The sequence below is a fragment of the Papaver somniferum genome, chromosome 1, assembly GCF_003573695.1.
Source record: "Papaver somniferum cultivar HN1 chromosome 1, ASM357369v1, whole genome shotgun sequence".
Classification (NCBI taxonomy): Eukaryota; Viridiplantae; Streptophyta; class Magnoliopsida; order Ranunculales; family Papaveraceae; genus Papaver; species Papaver somniferum.
In genome coordinates this window covers 33,506,674-33,524,123 of record NC_039358.1, presented here as the reverse complement: position 1 = coordinate 33,524,123, position 17,450 = coordinate 33,506,674, and the positions used below count along the sequence as shown (strand labels likewise).

General features: G+C 36.9%; 2 protein-coding genes across 3 annotated transcripts; one reads left to right on the top strand and one right to left on the bottom strand.

Annotated features, from left to right (window-relative positions):
- Window positions 1-149: 149 nt before the first annotated feature.
- On the bottom strand, window positions 150-14,751 carry LOC113280700. The gene is made up of 5 exons (XM_026529316.1): window positions 14,685-14,751; window positions 1,727-2,617; window positions 953-1,442; window positions 687-854; window positions 150-534 (listed from the first exon to the last, which is right to left on the bottom strand). Exons 1-5 carry the CDS (start codon window positions 14,749-14,751, stop codon window positions 150-152), a joined length of 2,001 nt encoding a protein of 666 aa, XP_026385101.1.
- LOC113282732 lies at window positions 12,643-17,240 on the top strand. 2 transcript variants are annotated; one of them, XM_026531802.1, is made up of 3 exons: window positions 12,643-12,806; window positions 13,253-13,313; window positions 14,527-17,240. In XM_026531802.1, exon 3 carries the CDS (start codon window positions 14,910-14,912, stop codon window positions 16,818-16,820), a length of 1,911 nt encoding a protein of 636 aa, XP_026387587.1. In that variant the 5' UTR covers window positions 12,643-12,806; window positions 13,253-13,313; window positions 14,527-14,909; the 3' UTR covers window positions 16,821-17,240. The 2 variants fall into 2 exon arrangements, with proteins under 2 accessions (XP_026387587.1, XP_026387585.1); XM_026531800.1 differs by lacking the exon at window positions 13,253-13,313.
- Window positions 17,241-17,450: the final 210 nt, after the last annotated feature.

Below are 17,450 nucleotides of genomic sequence, written 5' to 3'. Positions count from 1 at the left end.
GCACAAAGTACCTTGTCCCAGAAAGATATCAAACAGTACATAATTTCAGCACTCTAAAAAAAGCGAACAAAAGTGTTTAAAATGATGCGCAAAATAGAATTTGCATTGTGACCAATAGAACTAATAAGGGAGAACTGAAAATCTAAAACTCATGGGTATGAAGGAATGACAGTGCACGTTGCCTTGTTGTGGTGAGTTTTATTCTTACAGTTGGAACAACGGACGGACTTCCTAGCTTTCTCCCATGCATTCTTGATACGATTTCCCTTAGGCCTACCTGGTGGAACTCGTGGATGGGGTGGAAAAATAGTATCCTCTGGCAGATACTGCTCTGGCCTGTTGTAGTTGGGGATTAGTCTGATAGCAATTGAATACAGCTGCTGAAAATTTGTAACTTTGAAGTAGTCTTCGATATAATCTACGTATCGATCACCCTTGGCAGATATAGCTGTTGTAGCATGAGAGCATGGAAAACCATAAACACACCATCTTTGGCAGGTGCAAGTCTTGTTCAGCAGATCAACAGTGTGAGACCTGCAGATGCGTAAAAAGATTTTCAGCACAAATAACTTCAAAGCAATACATATATTCAGCACTGCAAACAAATACAAAAAAACAAAACATATGATTCACTCCTACATGTATGCTATAGTACAGTAAAAGTTGTTTTATGGGATAAAGCTAACCTAGGCAAATGAATCTCATACTCATACGCAGATGACTGAGTAACATTCCAAACTCGGCCAATTTTAATATGTTCTTTAAGTAACACCTCGTAGGTAGGAGTGAGCTTCTCTGGTTCCATCAAAAGACTCATTTCGCGACGTTCATTCATCAACTCCATAACGCGTAACCTATGAATGGAACAAAAAGAACACCTGTAATAAATTTTGAACAAAAAAAAAGAACCAAAAACAAAGAAAACACCAACAAAAAACACACACACACAAACCTGATCATGTCAACGAGGGCGCAGGCAGGAAACCTCTTGTCTTTCCGAATCCAATTATTGAAGGACTCAACAACGCTTGATGTAGTATGACCAAATCTACATCCAGTGAAGAACGCGCTGGACCAATGTTCCCTAGGCATATTTCGGAAATACTCAGCAACCCCAGGCCTTCCCATTAACTCCATTTCCATTAGTGCTTCTTCATATCTTGCTGGTGTGAGAGCATAAGTTGCTTTTTTGAAACAAGCCATAACTTCTTTGTACTTCTCGTCCGATTTCCTGATTGGTAAGTTTCCTTGCAAGTGGTAGTAACAATAGACATGATGGGAAGTAGGAAAGTGTTTAGGAATAGCCCTCAACAATCCTTCATGATGATCAGACATAAAGGTGATAGGACGGTCATCAACAATGTTGCTAAGATTGCACATAAACCAATCCCAATTGTCAACATCCTCTCCTGGGACCAATGCAAAGGCTAGCGGATAAAAACCTGCAAAAAAAAAAACAGTACATATATTATATACTTTCACTAAATATGTTGCTATATTCATAGACGTAACATATATTATGTACTGGAAAATAGACTAAGAATTTCCAGTACATAATAGACATATTGTACTAAAAAAAAGGTCTTATGCTTACATATATGAATTAGTGTGTGTTAGACACAATAACTTTTCAGTACATAAATGGTATACTCAAAAAGTTCCAACGATTAAAGGCAGTGAATAACTTGTAAACAATAACAATTAAAACGTAACAAAGAGCACTTGCCTTGATTCCCATTCAGACAAGTAGCAGCCATAAGGGTACCTCTAAATCTTCCGGTCAGAAAAGTTGCATCAACAAAAATCATTGGTCGACAAAGTCTATAACCTTCAATACAAGCGCCTATTCCAATGAATAACCTTTCAAATGTCTGAGTTGCATCGTTAAACTGAAAATCCGCATAAGAGCCAGGATTTGTTTCTTTCAATGAAGTCACCCACCAAACCAGATCAGAGTAAGACTTTACATCATTCCCAAAAATTTCATGGTGTGACCGTTCCAAACCATGATATGCATGGTGATATTCACCAGCACCAACTTTTATATAATCTTCAATTTCGCTAGGCTTGATAAGTGGGTTGTGCATCACACGATCATGAATAAGGTTGTGTACCAGCTTCTTCGATACTTTAGGACTTCTCAACTTCACACCAGCTCCACAAGTGTGCCTCCCAACATACTTTTTTATCCTAAAAACATCGCAAGTAGAATCAATAACATATGCATGGATCATCCAAGTGTATGGGACTTTACTGCATTTCATTGTGAACCTTTCACGATCGTTCTTCACCTTTGTTACGCGATACCCAGTCTTCAAACAATACTTTTGATAGGCCAACCGAACATCATCAACACCACCACGAAAAAGCTTGTTAGGATCATCAAAAACATTCTCCCACCCATCGGACAGAAGAGGTTTAACAATTTCTTTTCCATCAGTTTCATAACTATCTCTATCTGCCCTAATCAGTTCTGAATTGTTGTCGACGTCGCTGAATGTAGAGGAACTACATCCACCAGCAGAAAGAAAATCCACATGCAGCTCAAGGAACGCCGATTTCTTTGAAAAATGCAAGGCAGCGAGACCATGAAGTTGAAAGTCAGCAATCACAGGCACTTTGACACCATTCTCAACATAAGTGATGATAATCTCAGAAGGGTTCAAGGTTCTCCAGTTTTCACAAATAAGAAATTTCAGGTCATCAATACTAGACTTAAAACTAACCAGGTGAGCAAAATGATGATGCTTATAATAAATGTATGCATAGCAGTAGGTATTTGGATTGGAACACTCTGCTCAGACATGTTTTGAACCTGCAAATGTGACAAAGATGTAACAGTATTAAAATACAGTATTTTACATACGTACTGATGGGTCAAACTAAAAAAAGTGAGAGATCTATGCAAGAAACAGAATCTAAGAGCATAAACAATGAGTATGTCATATATGTACTGCTGGATAATACGATCTGAAAGTGAGAACAAAACTGATTTTGAAAAGAAAACAGAAAGATAATCAAATCGAAAGCTAAAATAATCTAAAAACTTAACAATCTAACCAAATAACTGAATAAATACGAACAAGATTCATAAAAAACAAACAGAACACAACCAATCTCCATGATCCAAAATTCAAATCTTAAACATGATTCAAAAACTGTAGCAGAAACAATGAGTATGTCATATATGTACTGCTGGATAATACGATCTGAAAGTGAAAACAAACCTGATTTTGAAAAGAAAACAGAAAGATAATCAAATCGAAAGCTAAAATAAGCTAAAAACTTAACAACTTAACCAAATAACTGAATAAATACGAACAAGATTCATGAAAAACAAACAGAACACAACCAATCACCATGATCCAAAATTCAAATCTTAAACATGATTCAAAAACTGTAGCAGAAACAATGAGTATGTCATATATGTACTGCTGGATAATACGATCTGAAAGTGAAAACAAACCTGATTTTGAAAAGAAAACAGAAAGATAATCAAATCGAAAGCTAAAATAAGCTAAAAACTTAACAATCTAACCAAATAACTTAATAAATACGAACAAGATTCATAAAAAACAAAACAGAACACAACCAATCTCCATGATCCAAAATTCAAATCTTATAATGATTCAAAAACTGTAGCACAAACAATGAGTATGTCATATATGTACTGCTGGATAATACGATCTGAAAGTGAAAACAAACCTGATTTTGAAAAGAAAACAGAAAGATAATCAAATCGAAAGCTAAAATAATCTAAAAACTTAACAATCTAACCAAATAACTGAATAAATACGAACAAGATTCATAAAAAACAAACAGAACACAACCAATCTCCATGATCCAAAATTCAAATCTTAAACATGATTCAAAAACTGTAGCAGAAACAATGAGTATGTCATATATGTACTGCTGGATAATACGATCTGAAAGTGAAAACAAACCTGATTTTGAAAAGAAAACAGAAAGATAATCAAATCGAAAGCTAAAATAAGCTAAAAACTTAACAATCTAACCAAATAACTTAATACATACGAACAAGATTCATAAAAAACAAACAGAACACAACCAATCTCCATGATCCAAAATTCAAATCTTAAACATGATTCAAAAACTGTAGCAGAAACAATGGGTATGTCATATATGTACTGCTGGATAATATGATCTGAAAGTGAAAACTAACCTGATTTTGAAAAGAAAACAGAAAGATAATCAAATCGAAAGCTAAAATAAGCTAAAAACTTAACAATCTAACCAAATAACTTAATAAATACGAACAAAATTCATAAAAAACAAATAGTACACAACCAATCTCCATGATCCAAAATTCAAATCTTAAACATGATTCAAAAACTGTAGCAGAAACAATGAGTATGTCATATATGTACTGCTGGATAATACGATCTGAAAGTGAAAACAAACCTGATTTTGAAAAGAAAACAAAAAGATAATCAAATCGAAAGATAAAATAAGCTAAAAACTTAACAATCTAACCAAATAACTTAATAAATACGAACAAGATTCATAAAAAACAAATAGAACACAACCAATATCCATGAAACTGTAGCAGAAAGAAGAAAATAGAAAAGATTAAGCAACATACCTGTTAAAATCACTAAAGAAATCTTCAAAAACCCTAGTCCAAAAGCGAGAAGAAGAAATAGAGCAGAAACCGGATGTGAATTCGCTGGTTTTTTTTAGAAACTTTGAAATAGGCTGCTTAAATATATGTAGGATTAGAAGGGTAGTTTAGGTATTTGAAAATTTCACATGATTTGTCCCGCACGTGTACAGGACCTGGGATTAAAAAATTGGGTCCATTTTTATGTTTTCTTTTTATTATGGACCACTAGCTACTGGGATTTAGTGGGTAGACCTGCCACTAATTAGTATCACTGTAATAGTACCTATTGGTAATTCCTAGTTTATAGTTTTGGCAATGTTTGCATAGACTTGTAATTGATTAACGATCAATCAAAAAAAAAAACAAACGGCCATATTATTCAACTTGATCATTCAGAAAAAAGATGTTTGTGCCAATCACGATTTAAGCTACAGACACACGTAATGTGGAAAGAAAATTGACATTTTGGTTCTATTCGGATGTTAACTGCGTGGGGGATGGTTTTGTACGTTTTTAAAGAAGTAGATGGGCGCCATTTAACCATATTTCCACTCTTTATTGGCGAAACATAAGAAACAGACTTGACCTATTGTAAGAATGTCGTGATTTGTAAGGACGAGAAGCATCGTTTCAGATGGGAAGATAATGAAAAAACAAAACCAGAAGACTGTTGGTTAAACTTCAACATAGAAGTCACTAACAAGCTGGTTAGGACAAGATTAGGAAATTGATGTAATCGTAAGGGAATTAGAAGTCATCTAGTTCTAATAAAAGGAAAGACATGTAATAAGGTAATAGGACTAGGAAAAGGAATTCATAGTTCTATATATATATGATCACCAAAGTTGTGGTATATCATAAGAGCAAGATTAGAGCTTGTGTTTAGTTTTGAGAGATTTTCTAAACATCAATAAAGAGAGTTGTCTTTATATAAGCTAAGTTTCATCTTGCAGTTGCCATTAATTGGTATCAGAGCTTGTTTCTGAGCCATGGAAAACGAAACCATCATTGTGGGTGCAAAAAAGTTCACGCCACCATCAATACAAGTTCCAATCCTCAACGCCACAAACTATACAGTATGGGCCATGATAATGAAGGTACTGATGAAAATCTACAAGGTGTGGGAAACAATTGATCCTGGTACATTGGACCCAGACAAAAACAATGTTTCCATTGGATTACTCTTTCAAGCAATACCAGAATGTCTTGTTCTACAAGTTGGTGAACATGAAACTTCAAAGAAAATTTGGAATGCAATAAAGGCACGTAATCTCGGAGATGATCGAGTTAAAGAAGCCCGTCTGCAAACCTTAATGTCTGAAATTGAAAGAGTGAAGATGAAAGACACTGATACTATTGATAGCTTTGCAGGAAAGCTATCAGAGATAGCCTCAAAAGCTGCGTCACTTGGAAAATCCATTAATGAAGATAAACTGGTAAAGAAGTTTCTCAATAGTTTACCAAGATCCAAGTATATTCATATCATAGCTTCTCTCGAACAAGTCTTAGATTTAAAGAAGACTAGCTATGAAGATATAATTGGAAGATTGAAAGCATATGAAGAGAGAATCCTTGATGAAGAAAACAATGGAGAAACTCAAGGAAAACTCTTGTACAGAAACTCTTATCAACAAAATCTGCGACAAGAGGAAGAGGTCGTGGAAGATGTGGTAGAGTAAACAGAGGCCGAGGAAGGGGAGGAAGGTTTAACTCACAAGATAGAATAACAAGTCAGAATGATCAAAACCAAGGGAAAGAAAAGAAGGATAGATCAAACATTATTTGTTACAAATGTGATGAACCAGGACACTTCTCCTCTGTATGCCCTGAAAGAATACAAAAGATGGAAGAAACAAACAAGAATGAAACAAGGGAAGAAGATACAACTCTTTTCATGCACGAAGTTGTATTCTTAAACGAAGGGAAACTAATACCAAAGAACTACGAATCAAAGGATGGAGAAGAAGGAATCTGGTATTTAGATAATGGAGCCAGCAATCACATGACTGGTAAGAGACACTACTTTTCTGAACTCAATGATAAAATCAAAGGACAAGTGAAGTTTGGGGATGGATCTTCTGTAAAAATTGAAGGGAAAGGATCAATTCTATTTCAGAGCAAGACCGGAGAACAAAATCTTGTCACAAACATCTACTTCATCCCAAACTTACAAAGAAACATTCTAAGTTTAGGACAAGCTAAAGAAGTTGGATGTGATGTTAGAATGCGACAAGATTATCTAACAGTTCATGACCCAAGTGGAAGACTTTTAGTTAGAGTCTCACGCTCAAAGAATAGACTCTACAAGATAAGTCTCATGATTGGAAGGCCATTGTGTCTGAATATGAGACTGGAAGATCAGACATGGAAGTGGCACGCAAGGTTAGGACACATAAGTTTCAGAACCTTAAAAACTATGTCTCAGAACAAGATGGTTCGAGGGATACCACAGATAAACGATGAATCAAGGATCTGTGAATCATGTTTAGTTGGGAAACAAACGCGTCAAGGTTTTCCAAAAGCAACAACATTCAGAGTGGTATTCGATGAAAAAGCAAACTGGAACTGGAAAGAAACTAATGATGGACAAAGTAGGGATCCAGGAATGTTTCACATGAGATGGGGTCAAGTAATTGATGAAGGCGAAGGACCCATAATCATCAATACCAACGGAAATAATGATGTTAATCAAGAAGAAGAAGAGAATAATGAAACCACTGAGAATAACGAAGAAGTAGAAGTAGAAGAAGAAGAGATCGATGAAATAACTCAACCCATTTCACTGCGAAAATCAACAAGACAGATACAAAAGCCACAATATCTGGAGGATTATGTTCTTCAAGCTGCAGAAGAATGTGAGATTATGCTACTTTCTGTTAATGATGAACCAAGGAATTTTCAGGAAGCAAAGGTATCGACTAAATGGACACAAGCATGTAGAGAAGAAATTATTTCAATCAACAGAAACAAGACTTGGTTTCTAGTTTATAAGCCAGGTGGGGTAAAAGTGATTGGTCTTAAGTGGATCTTCAAAATAAAACGGAATGCTGATGGTACTGTCAACAAATATAAGGCAAGACTTGTAGCTAAGGGATACGTTCAAGAATCAGGCATAGACTTTGATGAAGTTTTCGCACCAGTTGCTAGACTAGAGACAATTCGTCTCTTAATAGCAGAAGCAGCATCAAACTCATGGGAAATTCACCACTTAGACGTTAAGACAGCATTCTTACATGGTGAATTGCGAGAAGATGTGTATGTTGAACAACCAGAAGGTTTTGAAGTAAAAGGACAAGAGCATAAGGTTTATAAGTTATCAAAAGCTCTATATGGTCTAAGACAAGCTCCTCGAGCCTGGAATACAAAGTTAGATCAAATCTTAAGAGAAATCAGATTTGTTAAGTGCTCTAAAGAAACATCAGTATACAGAAGAGAAGAAAAGGGAACGCTTCTTGTGATTGCAGTCTATATAGATGATCTATTTTTGAATGGAAACTCCCTTAAGGTGATCAATGAGTTCAAGAGAGAAACGTCATCAAAGTTTGAGATGTCAGACCTCGAAAAACTCACTTATTACCTTGGCATAGACGTCCATCAAGGAGTAGATGGGATTCAGATTAAACAAGAAGCTTATGCAAGGAGAATTCTGAAAGAAGCAGGACTTGAAACTTGTAATCCAACTAAGATACCAATGGAGTTTGGACTTAAAGTTTAAAAGGCACAAGAAGAAGCTGGGATTTATCCAACGAGTTATAGAAGAAATGTTGGATGCCTTAGATACTTGTTACACACAAGACCAGACTTGGCTTTCTCTGTGGGAGTAGCAAGCCGTTATATGCAGAGTCCACGCAAGTCTCATGGTGATGTAATAAAGCAGATATTGAGATATCTAAGAGGAACAATCAGCTGTGGATTGAAGTATGGTCGAGGAGGATCAAAAGGAATTGTTGGGTATAGTGACAGCAGTCATAATATTGACCAAGATGATGGAAAAAGTACAACTGGTCATATATTTTATCTAGGAGAAGCACCTATTACATGGTGTTCACAGAAGCAAGACAATGTAGCCCTCTCATCCTGTGAAGCTGAGTTTATGGCTGCAACAGAAGCAACTAAACAATCAGTATGGCTTCAAGAACTGTTGGGTGAAATCAAAGGAAGAGAACCTGAAAAATTTCTCATCAAGATTGATAATAAGTCTGCAATTGCGCTCACTAAAAATCCAGTGTTTCATGGGAAGACGAAACACATTCACAAAAGGTATCATTTCATACGAGAATGTATCGAGAAGGAGATCATCAACGTTGAACACATACCAGGAACTGAGCAGAAAAGCAGATATATTGACAAAGGCATTAGCTCGGATCAAGTTTGAAGAAATGAGACAATTGATTGGAGTACAAGATATGTCACGGGTAAGGTTGAAGCTTAACGGGGAGAATGTTGGTTAAACTTCAACATAGAAGCACTAACAAGCTGGTTAGGACAAGATTAGGAAATTGATGTAATCCTAAGGGAATTAGAAGTCATCTAGTTCTAAGAAAAGGAAAGGCATGTAATAAGGTAATAGGACTAGGAAAAGGAATTCATAGTTCTATATATATATATATGATCACCAAAGTTGTGGTTGATCATATGAGCAAGATTAGAGCTTGTGTTTAGTTTTGAGAGATTTTCTAAACATCAATAAAGAGAGTTTTCTTTATATAAGCTAAGTTTCATCTTTCAGTTGCCATTAAAGACTATCGTTTGTACCACAAAAGGATATATCTAAAAAACTGATCATCAACCTAAAGCTGCCAAGGCCTCAAAACGAGCAGACAATATCCATCGCGTCATCCCGTGAGATCAGACATTTAGTCACGTTCTTCAACAGATAAGAGAGTACTTGCTACTGCATCCATGGAAAATCTCTGCATTCCATCTGTTTCGTGAACTATTTTAAGACCATCATGAATCTAGGACGTGAATGTCGTTGATTACTGGACCATCAAAAATCAAAGCCCTCGGTACACCTCAGGGATCGAATAAAGCACCTGAAGATCTTTTAAGTTTCACAAGAATCACAACTTCACATGGGAATTGCAGTTATTGATGTACAAAATCGATATCATTCTGTATATGAAATCTTTAGAACTTTACAAACTCTATTATTCAATTACTTGGCTTTTCGTAAAGTTCAATAAAACATTGACACCTAGTAGAGATCGAACTATTTTTTAATCTTCTTCCAACCCTAATAGAAAGCCAAAACAAAGTGTACTATAAACAAAAATGAATCCTTTCTTTTATCAGTTTATGCTTTACAAAACTCTCCCACTTGCAAGTTGCAGGGGGAGCCTTTTTACTTTTGGTTTTGCACCATAAAGAAGGATAGCTGCACATGTACATACAGTTTAAGAATATATCACTTTGGGACCTCCTAGCAGCTCCATCCATCCAACGTATATGGGCAATGGCAATGCATATGCATGCATGATGCATCTATTCCTGTATAGTTTTTTGGATGATTAAAAGAAGAAAAGAAACAACCCAAGGGCAGACGCAATGTCATAGTCATGGATGGTTAATTTAGTTGGTGATATTTCTTAAGTTAATTGAGACCCACAGCGAGTGGAAGAGAATGAATTGGGGCCTCAGAAACTCTTCTTATTCAACAAAACGCTGAAACAAACAACATAAGTTTAGCTTTCCATTAAAGAGAAAAATGGAAGCTTATGAAAAGTAAATTTGAATTTTAAGTCTGGGTGTCATAATCGTAGAAAAAGTTGACCTACAGCGACGTAACTAGAGTACGACACCACGGGAAGATGAGTGATCAATGTAAGCAATTAACACAAAGAAAAATGGGTTCATGCATGGCTAGCAACACTGAGATTTTTTAGGTTTGCACACTAGCTCCCAGTTCTCCCACGGTTCCGCATTTGATCAACCACCTATTTATTCCTCCGATATCGATTGTGACATTAAATTCTCGAAGACTCTTCTAAAATTGCAATAATACCGTGTGAAAGAAAGGCCTAAAAAAGATGTCAGGATGTAGCATGGAACTGCATTTACATTATTGTCCGGTAAGGGCGTTTTTCTTTTCTTCGAAAATGATATAATGTAGCTAGCATTTATACGTGAGCACATCAATAAACTTACTTATCCATAATAATAGAAGAGAGATAATTAGGGTTATAATCCTAAATATCAAAGTAGCTTGACTTGGCTTATATTTGGGACTGTTATAGACGTGTAGTTTACCGATCAAGCGATGATCATAATCGTTTTCGATTATAGAACTGTTCGTGACAAAGCCTATACCGATTTATAATTGGATTTTTAATAGAACTGTGATGACAATGCAAAGCCTATCAGAGTAGCGTAGACTGATTCCAATGAATTCGACATTTTTGTACGACAGGGGAAAAAAGATGAAATAAAATAGAATCTAGCGGTACCCTTTGCATCTTCTGTAAGGGTGTTGAACATTATTCAGTGGAATCAGATTAATACATTTTAATTCATCCATTTTCAGGGTTTCATTTATTAAATGCAATTCTGTAGTTAGCTTACATATGCATAGAGTGCTCCATCCAACTGCATATTTTTTTTTTCTTTTAAAGCATTTAAATATTTTGTGTTGCGCATGATTCTGTAATAGACGATATCAAACTGATTATACATCGACTGTACATCTACTCGAACTTTTATCGATAAATTATCTTATGGTTTGACAAAATATGTTTGACACCAAAAATCTTACTCTAGCAACAACAATTGGCATTAGGCTAACCCCTACGGGCTAGATTGGAGTGCTAGATTGGCCAAAAAGTGTTGCAAATCAAAAAATAAGAAAAAAGTTAACAGTGATTGTTGATAGTTCTCTCTCCTACCAGGTGCTCGCAGTCCAACTATCAGCGAGATTGAAACGCTGAACCGTTCGGCGCTCAAAAAGTGGTCTAAACGCTGAAACGTTCAGCGCTGGGAGAAATGTTTTTGATCTAACGGCTGAGATTTAAAGCGCCGAACGGTTCGGCGTTATATGGTGGTCCCGCTGCTAATCTAGCTGTTAGATTAGCCATCCTATAGGACTTAGAAGGTTACCCATGCTGACGTGGATGGCTACTCTAGCAACTAGATATCCAGCCCATAAGACTAAGCCTTAGTATACAAAAGTCTCGGGAAGAAAACAAACAAGAAGAAGAAACATGCAAATCCTAAAGCTTTGTAATGGTTTTCTTAACTTCGAAGGTTTTCTCTCTTAAATTATAACATTGGCTTATGGCTCCGATATCTGCATGGCTTAAATTTACATCATATAAAACAGAATAATCCTCATCAATAGATCTATCTGGTAACCCCATAAAATTTGATAACTTTTATAGCGGTCATTTGGATTTTGTCTCTCCGGGGTGTTTTCATTTTTGCTCCTTGCATGCCTATTTGCATTTACCTCTAACAAACTACGTACAGTCCGGCAACACATTGTCAGGCTAGTTATTTCGTTTGATGGCACAATATTTTTCTTTTATACTGACCAAGTATGGACTTGTACAAATGTTGGGTCGACAATCTGAGGCGTGCAAATTCAGATTCTGACCTGCAAATACCTACACCAGCATGCCAAACAAGACAAGCGAGTGTTGCTGAATTTCAGTAGAGTAAACACCACAAAATTTGGTACGTCATCCCAAGAAACAAATAATCAAACTTTCATACAGTTTACCTTGTCGGAATTTTAACATCCGGTCGGAAACAAAAACGCCTAGGGATAGTTAAAAACGAGAACCTGTCAAGCACGCGCACAGTACGGGCCCCACGTCCAAACGGCTGAGCGCGTCACAGAAAAACAAACGAAGCCGTGTACAATAAATGATTAAAGAAAAAACAAGACGGCGTTAGCTAATGTCAGCTACACTAATTTTTACTAAAATTATACCGTAAACCCTCGATATTTTCATTTATTAAACCTGAAGTCCTTGATTTAATTTCTTTTTATATATAGTTTCTTCCTCTCTGCCATCCTTTTTTAATCCTTCTCATTTCCCTTTTTCATTTCTCTCTACTCTGTCTGTCTCTCTGCATCATTCATTCCACTGATTGATTGATTTCTTGCCTTTTTCGTAACTCTCTGCTGATTCTTTAAGCTTCTTACAAAGTTGCTTTAAATGGCGACGCAATTCAGTTTTTTCAGGTACGCGGTTGGAGTTATATTACGGTTAGAGTTTTTGTTGTGTTGTTTCATTAATGGAAGAGATTAAGGTTTTTGTAATTTTTTAGGGTTCACTTTTTTTTTTTCTTCATGTTATATTCTCTTTTATTATGATGCTTTTATGCTTTGTGAATATGTTCTTTTATTCTCCCATTCTTTGATTTTATTTTAGTTGTATTGTTCATTGATTTGATTTTTGTTTCTTGTTTGATTCCTCTGAAATTGTATTGTTTCTTGAGTTGTTAAGATTATGTTAGTTGAGTTATGAAAATCTCTGTTAGAGATTTTAATGGTTCCTCTGAAATTGTATTGGTGAAGAGAAATTTTAATGGTTTTATTTTGGTAATTGGTTTGTTAGAGATATAAGTGTGATTAAATTACAGATCTGAAAAATGAGTGTTTCTCAGAAGGTTATTTTTGGAAACAAGGTTAAACTACAGTAAATGGCTCAAAATACTCAAAGGGATCTTATCAAGGAAGGAGAGAAAGGTTTGGTTTTAACAGAAATTTAATTTATGGGGTTTGGAGAGGTCTAATGAAAGTTGTATTTAGCTTTTGTGTCAGGTTTTTCGTTGAATTCAATTTAGTGTATGATGCTTTAAAGTTGGCTTTATTGGATGTTCTTTTTCAAATTGTAAGGTGTTCTTATATTTTTTTTTATGATGATATGTTTAATGAAGTGTTTGAGGCTCAAGTTAATTTTGAGAAATGGATATATCCATGATTTTTATCAACTGAGGTGGATATTGTTGTTTTCAGATGCAAATAACCTTTATGTTGAATTTGTTTTTCTTTTTTAAGATTCAGATTTGTAGGTTTCTGAAAGAAATACAAATTAGAGTAGTAGTTGGTAGTACGGAAGGAAAACAGTAAAAGAAAAAAAAATATCAGTTACTGATTTTTGATGCGAAATTTCATTTAATTCTTTGGAGGGATAAGTGGGTTGAGTTTGCTATCATAGTTATTGAAACTGTTAATACATGCTCAATTTATTAGGTGGTTAGAAACACCATATACTGGTGGTGAAAAACACCGTGTATGTATCAAATATCTAAGAGGTGTAGAAATGTTGTTTAGCTTCCGTGGTTATTTTTCAATGAATGGTCTAATTGTTCGACTTTGTATTGAGTGGTAGAAGCGGTGGATTACTGGGTGTATGATGATTCTATAGTTTTGTGCCTCATAGATCTGCCGTGCATCTTTGAATTTATATGACATATTTAGGGAATCTATTGCTAGTTTTGTTCATTTAAGGGATTGAGTTATCCAACTAGAGCATAAACTCTAAAAATGTCAGGTTATAGGTCTGGTTCTTGTAGGTTGTAGGTTTGTTTCTTGTAGGTTGTGCAGGTCTGTTTCACTAGTCAATAAGTTGTAGTAACCTTCTTGGTGTGCCTGTGTAGGACTTTTTTGATTGTGGGGGAATCACCTGTCAGTAGTCGGATAAATGTTGATTTTAATGTTCGGGGTAATTGTGTCTTTGATAATCTAGCTGTATCACTAACTGTTGCAAGAAGCTGACATGATTCTGGACAATAGTAATTTTACAGATTGTGTCGTTGAATTAGCATCATCTCCCTCTTGTTATTAGATAAATATATTTTTATTTCGATTCTCAAATCTCTTAAGCATAAACAGCTAATGTTAAATGAGTTGAGTTGATTTTATTCTAAGTTCTTATTGATTGTTCTCTTTCTGTTAGGTTTAATGAAGCTTAGGGATTGTACGGCAAGTGGAAATTGATATTCTGCAGGTTTTCTCTGCGTGTCAAAGTGTTATGCTTCTAATAAACGTCTATTCGAGGAATGTGGTCAGATATTTTAGGAACTAAAGTGCACTGGTAACAGATTCTCATCTTACCTGAACTGGATTCAGTAACAATGGACAGATCAGACACGTCTGGTTTCGTAAGCAGTGGCTCTGACATGTCATATTTTGTTAGATTTTTCCCAGTATTCTCAATTTCCAGTTCCACTATATTTCTGCTAAAATCTTCTCTTCTTTTTCTCATCCGGTGTTAGTTTGTTAGCGCTCTCAAATCAAACTTCCTCTAGTTTTTCACTGCATATACGTATTCTATACAAAATGCAACACAGCATGTCAGGTCTTTTCATTCCTAGCAATCGTGAACTTGGCCAGAGTGACCACTGTGGTGATACTGCTCTGCGCTTGGATTGTCTTGGCTATAGCACAAGCAAGATGAGTAGGTCTTCAAACTCTTGCGCTAATAATGATGCTCTTTCTGTCCAAGTTCCTGATGACACTTGTAGGTTAGTTCTTGGACTAGGTCCAACAGCGAGTTCATATTCTGGTGATTATTTTTCTATGGGGGTTAACAAAAGCAAGGAATCTTCCATTATATTTGGTGAAGGGTTGGCTTCTAATGGTGATCCTGGACTCTTGAAACTTGGCTTGTCTAGAGAGTGTGGAGATGTTTCCAGCGTGCATGGAAATCCAATATCAGCATGGAATGATCTGAACACGCCCTTCGTGAGCCAAATATCTTTTGGGGAGAACAGAACTTCTATTCCAATTGTTGACGAGGGTTCCACTTCGGCCAAGAAATCAGGTGGTTATATGCCATCTCTTCTCCTTGCTCCAAGGCTAGATAACAGTAGAAGTTTGATGGAGACTGAGAAATTTTTGGATCTTAGCCCGATAACCAAGAAAAGTCATCATCATTGTCTAGCTCAAGTGAGCCCTGAGCGCTCGGGTACAACAGATTACTCTATGGGTACAATCTCCGAGTCTGCAACTACCAGAACATCTTCGGACCAGCGCAACCATCCTAAGAAATGTAAGTACGATGGGTGTTCAAAGGGTGCACGTGGTGCTTCCGGTCTCTGTATCGCACACGGAGGAGGTCAGAGATGTCAGAAACCAGGATGTAACAAAGGTGCTGAAAGCCGAACTGCATACTGCAAGGCTCACGGGGGAGGAAGGAGGTGCCAAACTTTGGGTTGCACCAAAAGTGCTGAAGGAAAGACAGATTATTGCATAGCCCATGGAGGTGGGAGACGATGTGGACATTCGGGTTGCACCAAAGCAGCAAGGGGAAAGTCAGGTCTGTGCATCAGGCATGGTGGAGGCAAGAGATGCAAAGTGGAAGGATGTACCCGCAGTGCTGAGGGTCAGGCTGGATTATGCATCTCTCATGGTGGGGGCCGCCGGTGCCAGCATCCTGGATGCACCAAAGGGGCTCAAGGTAGCACCATGCACTGTAAGGCTCATGGTGGGGGAAAGAGGTGTGTATTTCAAGGGTGTACAAAAGGTGCTGAAGGGAGCACACCACTCTGCAAAGGGCACGGTGGAGGAAAACGCTGCCTTTATGATGGTGGTGGTATCTGCCCGAAGAGTGTTCATGGGGGGACTGATTACTGTGTTGCCCATGGTGGAGGAAAACGGTGTGCTGTTGCGGGCTGTACAAAGAGTGCACGTGGCCGCACTGATTGCTGTGTTAAACACGGCGGTGGAAAACGTTGCCGGTTCGATAACTGCGGTAAAAGTGCTCAAGGGAGTACAGATTACTGCAAGGCTCACGGTGGAGGGAAAAGGTGCATGTGGGGACAAGGAGCTTGCGAGAAGTTTGCAAGAGGGAAAAGTGGGCTTTGTGCAGCACATGGCAGTTTGGTACAGGATAAGGATTCAGGAAAGAGCGGCATGATTGGTCCAGGACTCTTTCGTGGTCTTGTATCTGTTTCTACATTTGGTAGCAGCTCATCTTCAGGCGTGAGTGCAGTTTCTGATTGTGTGGATACAGCAGAAAAGCCAGCAAAAAGACAACAACAGCTTTTAATCCCGCCACAGGTCTTGGTTCCTTTGTCAATGAAGTCGTCATCATCCTCTCCAGGTCTCTTGGGTGGTGCTTCAGGAGGCAATGGAGCTGGTGTGAACAACAACAACCTTATCAATCTAAGGATTCCAGAAGGAAGGGTCCATGGTGGCGGGCTCATGTCTTTTCTCGGCGGGAATGTTAACAATGTTCTGAACCTATGAAGAAAATTCTCGCCGGTATGTAAATTTTTATCTGCATATTTGTGTGCTTCCCAATTTTTAAGATATCATTTCAAAAGAAGGGTATTATTAGTTAGTCAGGTGGAGGTCTATTTTGGATATTCAAGATAGACCCACATTAGTGTTCTGTGTAATTTGTATCATGTATGCTGTGCAAGGGGTTCACTTGTAGAATATCTAGTGTGGGGTTATTTATGTTGCAATTTCATTATTATTGAGAGAAGCATAAAAAACATGAATACTACTCTGTTCTAAGCATTGTATTAGTATTAGCTTTTCGAATTTTGGATTTCTCATTGTAATTGGGTTTATTCTGGTTTCTCGTCAATGTTTTAAGTTAACTGTACATATCTTCTGTAAATAAAAAAGAGTTGCTCCAACTGCAACTCGATTTCAAGTTAATTGCCTTTTGCTGCTTTCTCTGCTGTTTAAATATTTTGTGATACATAATCCAATCCACTGTAGAACTGAAAGTTAGAACCTAATCTCTGTAAAAGCCTTCCTTCTCTCTAGCTCTTTCTGGCAATCCCCATGGTCATTAGCTTTTGTCCTTGTAAACTCTATTTGTTTTGAACAGTACAGAATTTGGCGCTATTTGAGTTTCGAGCTCAG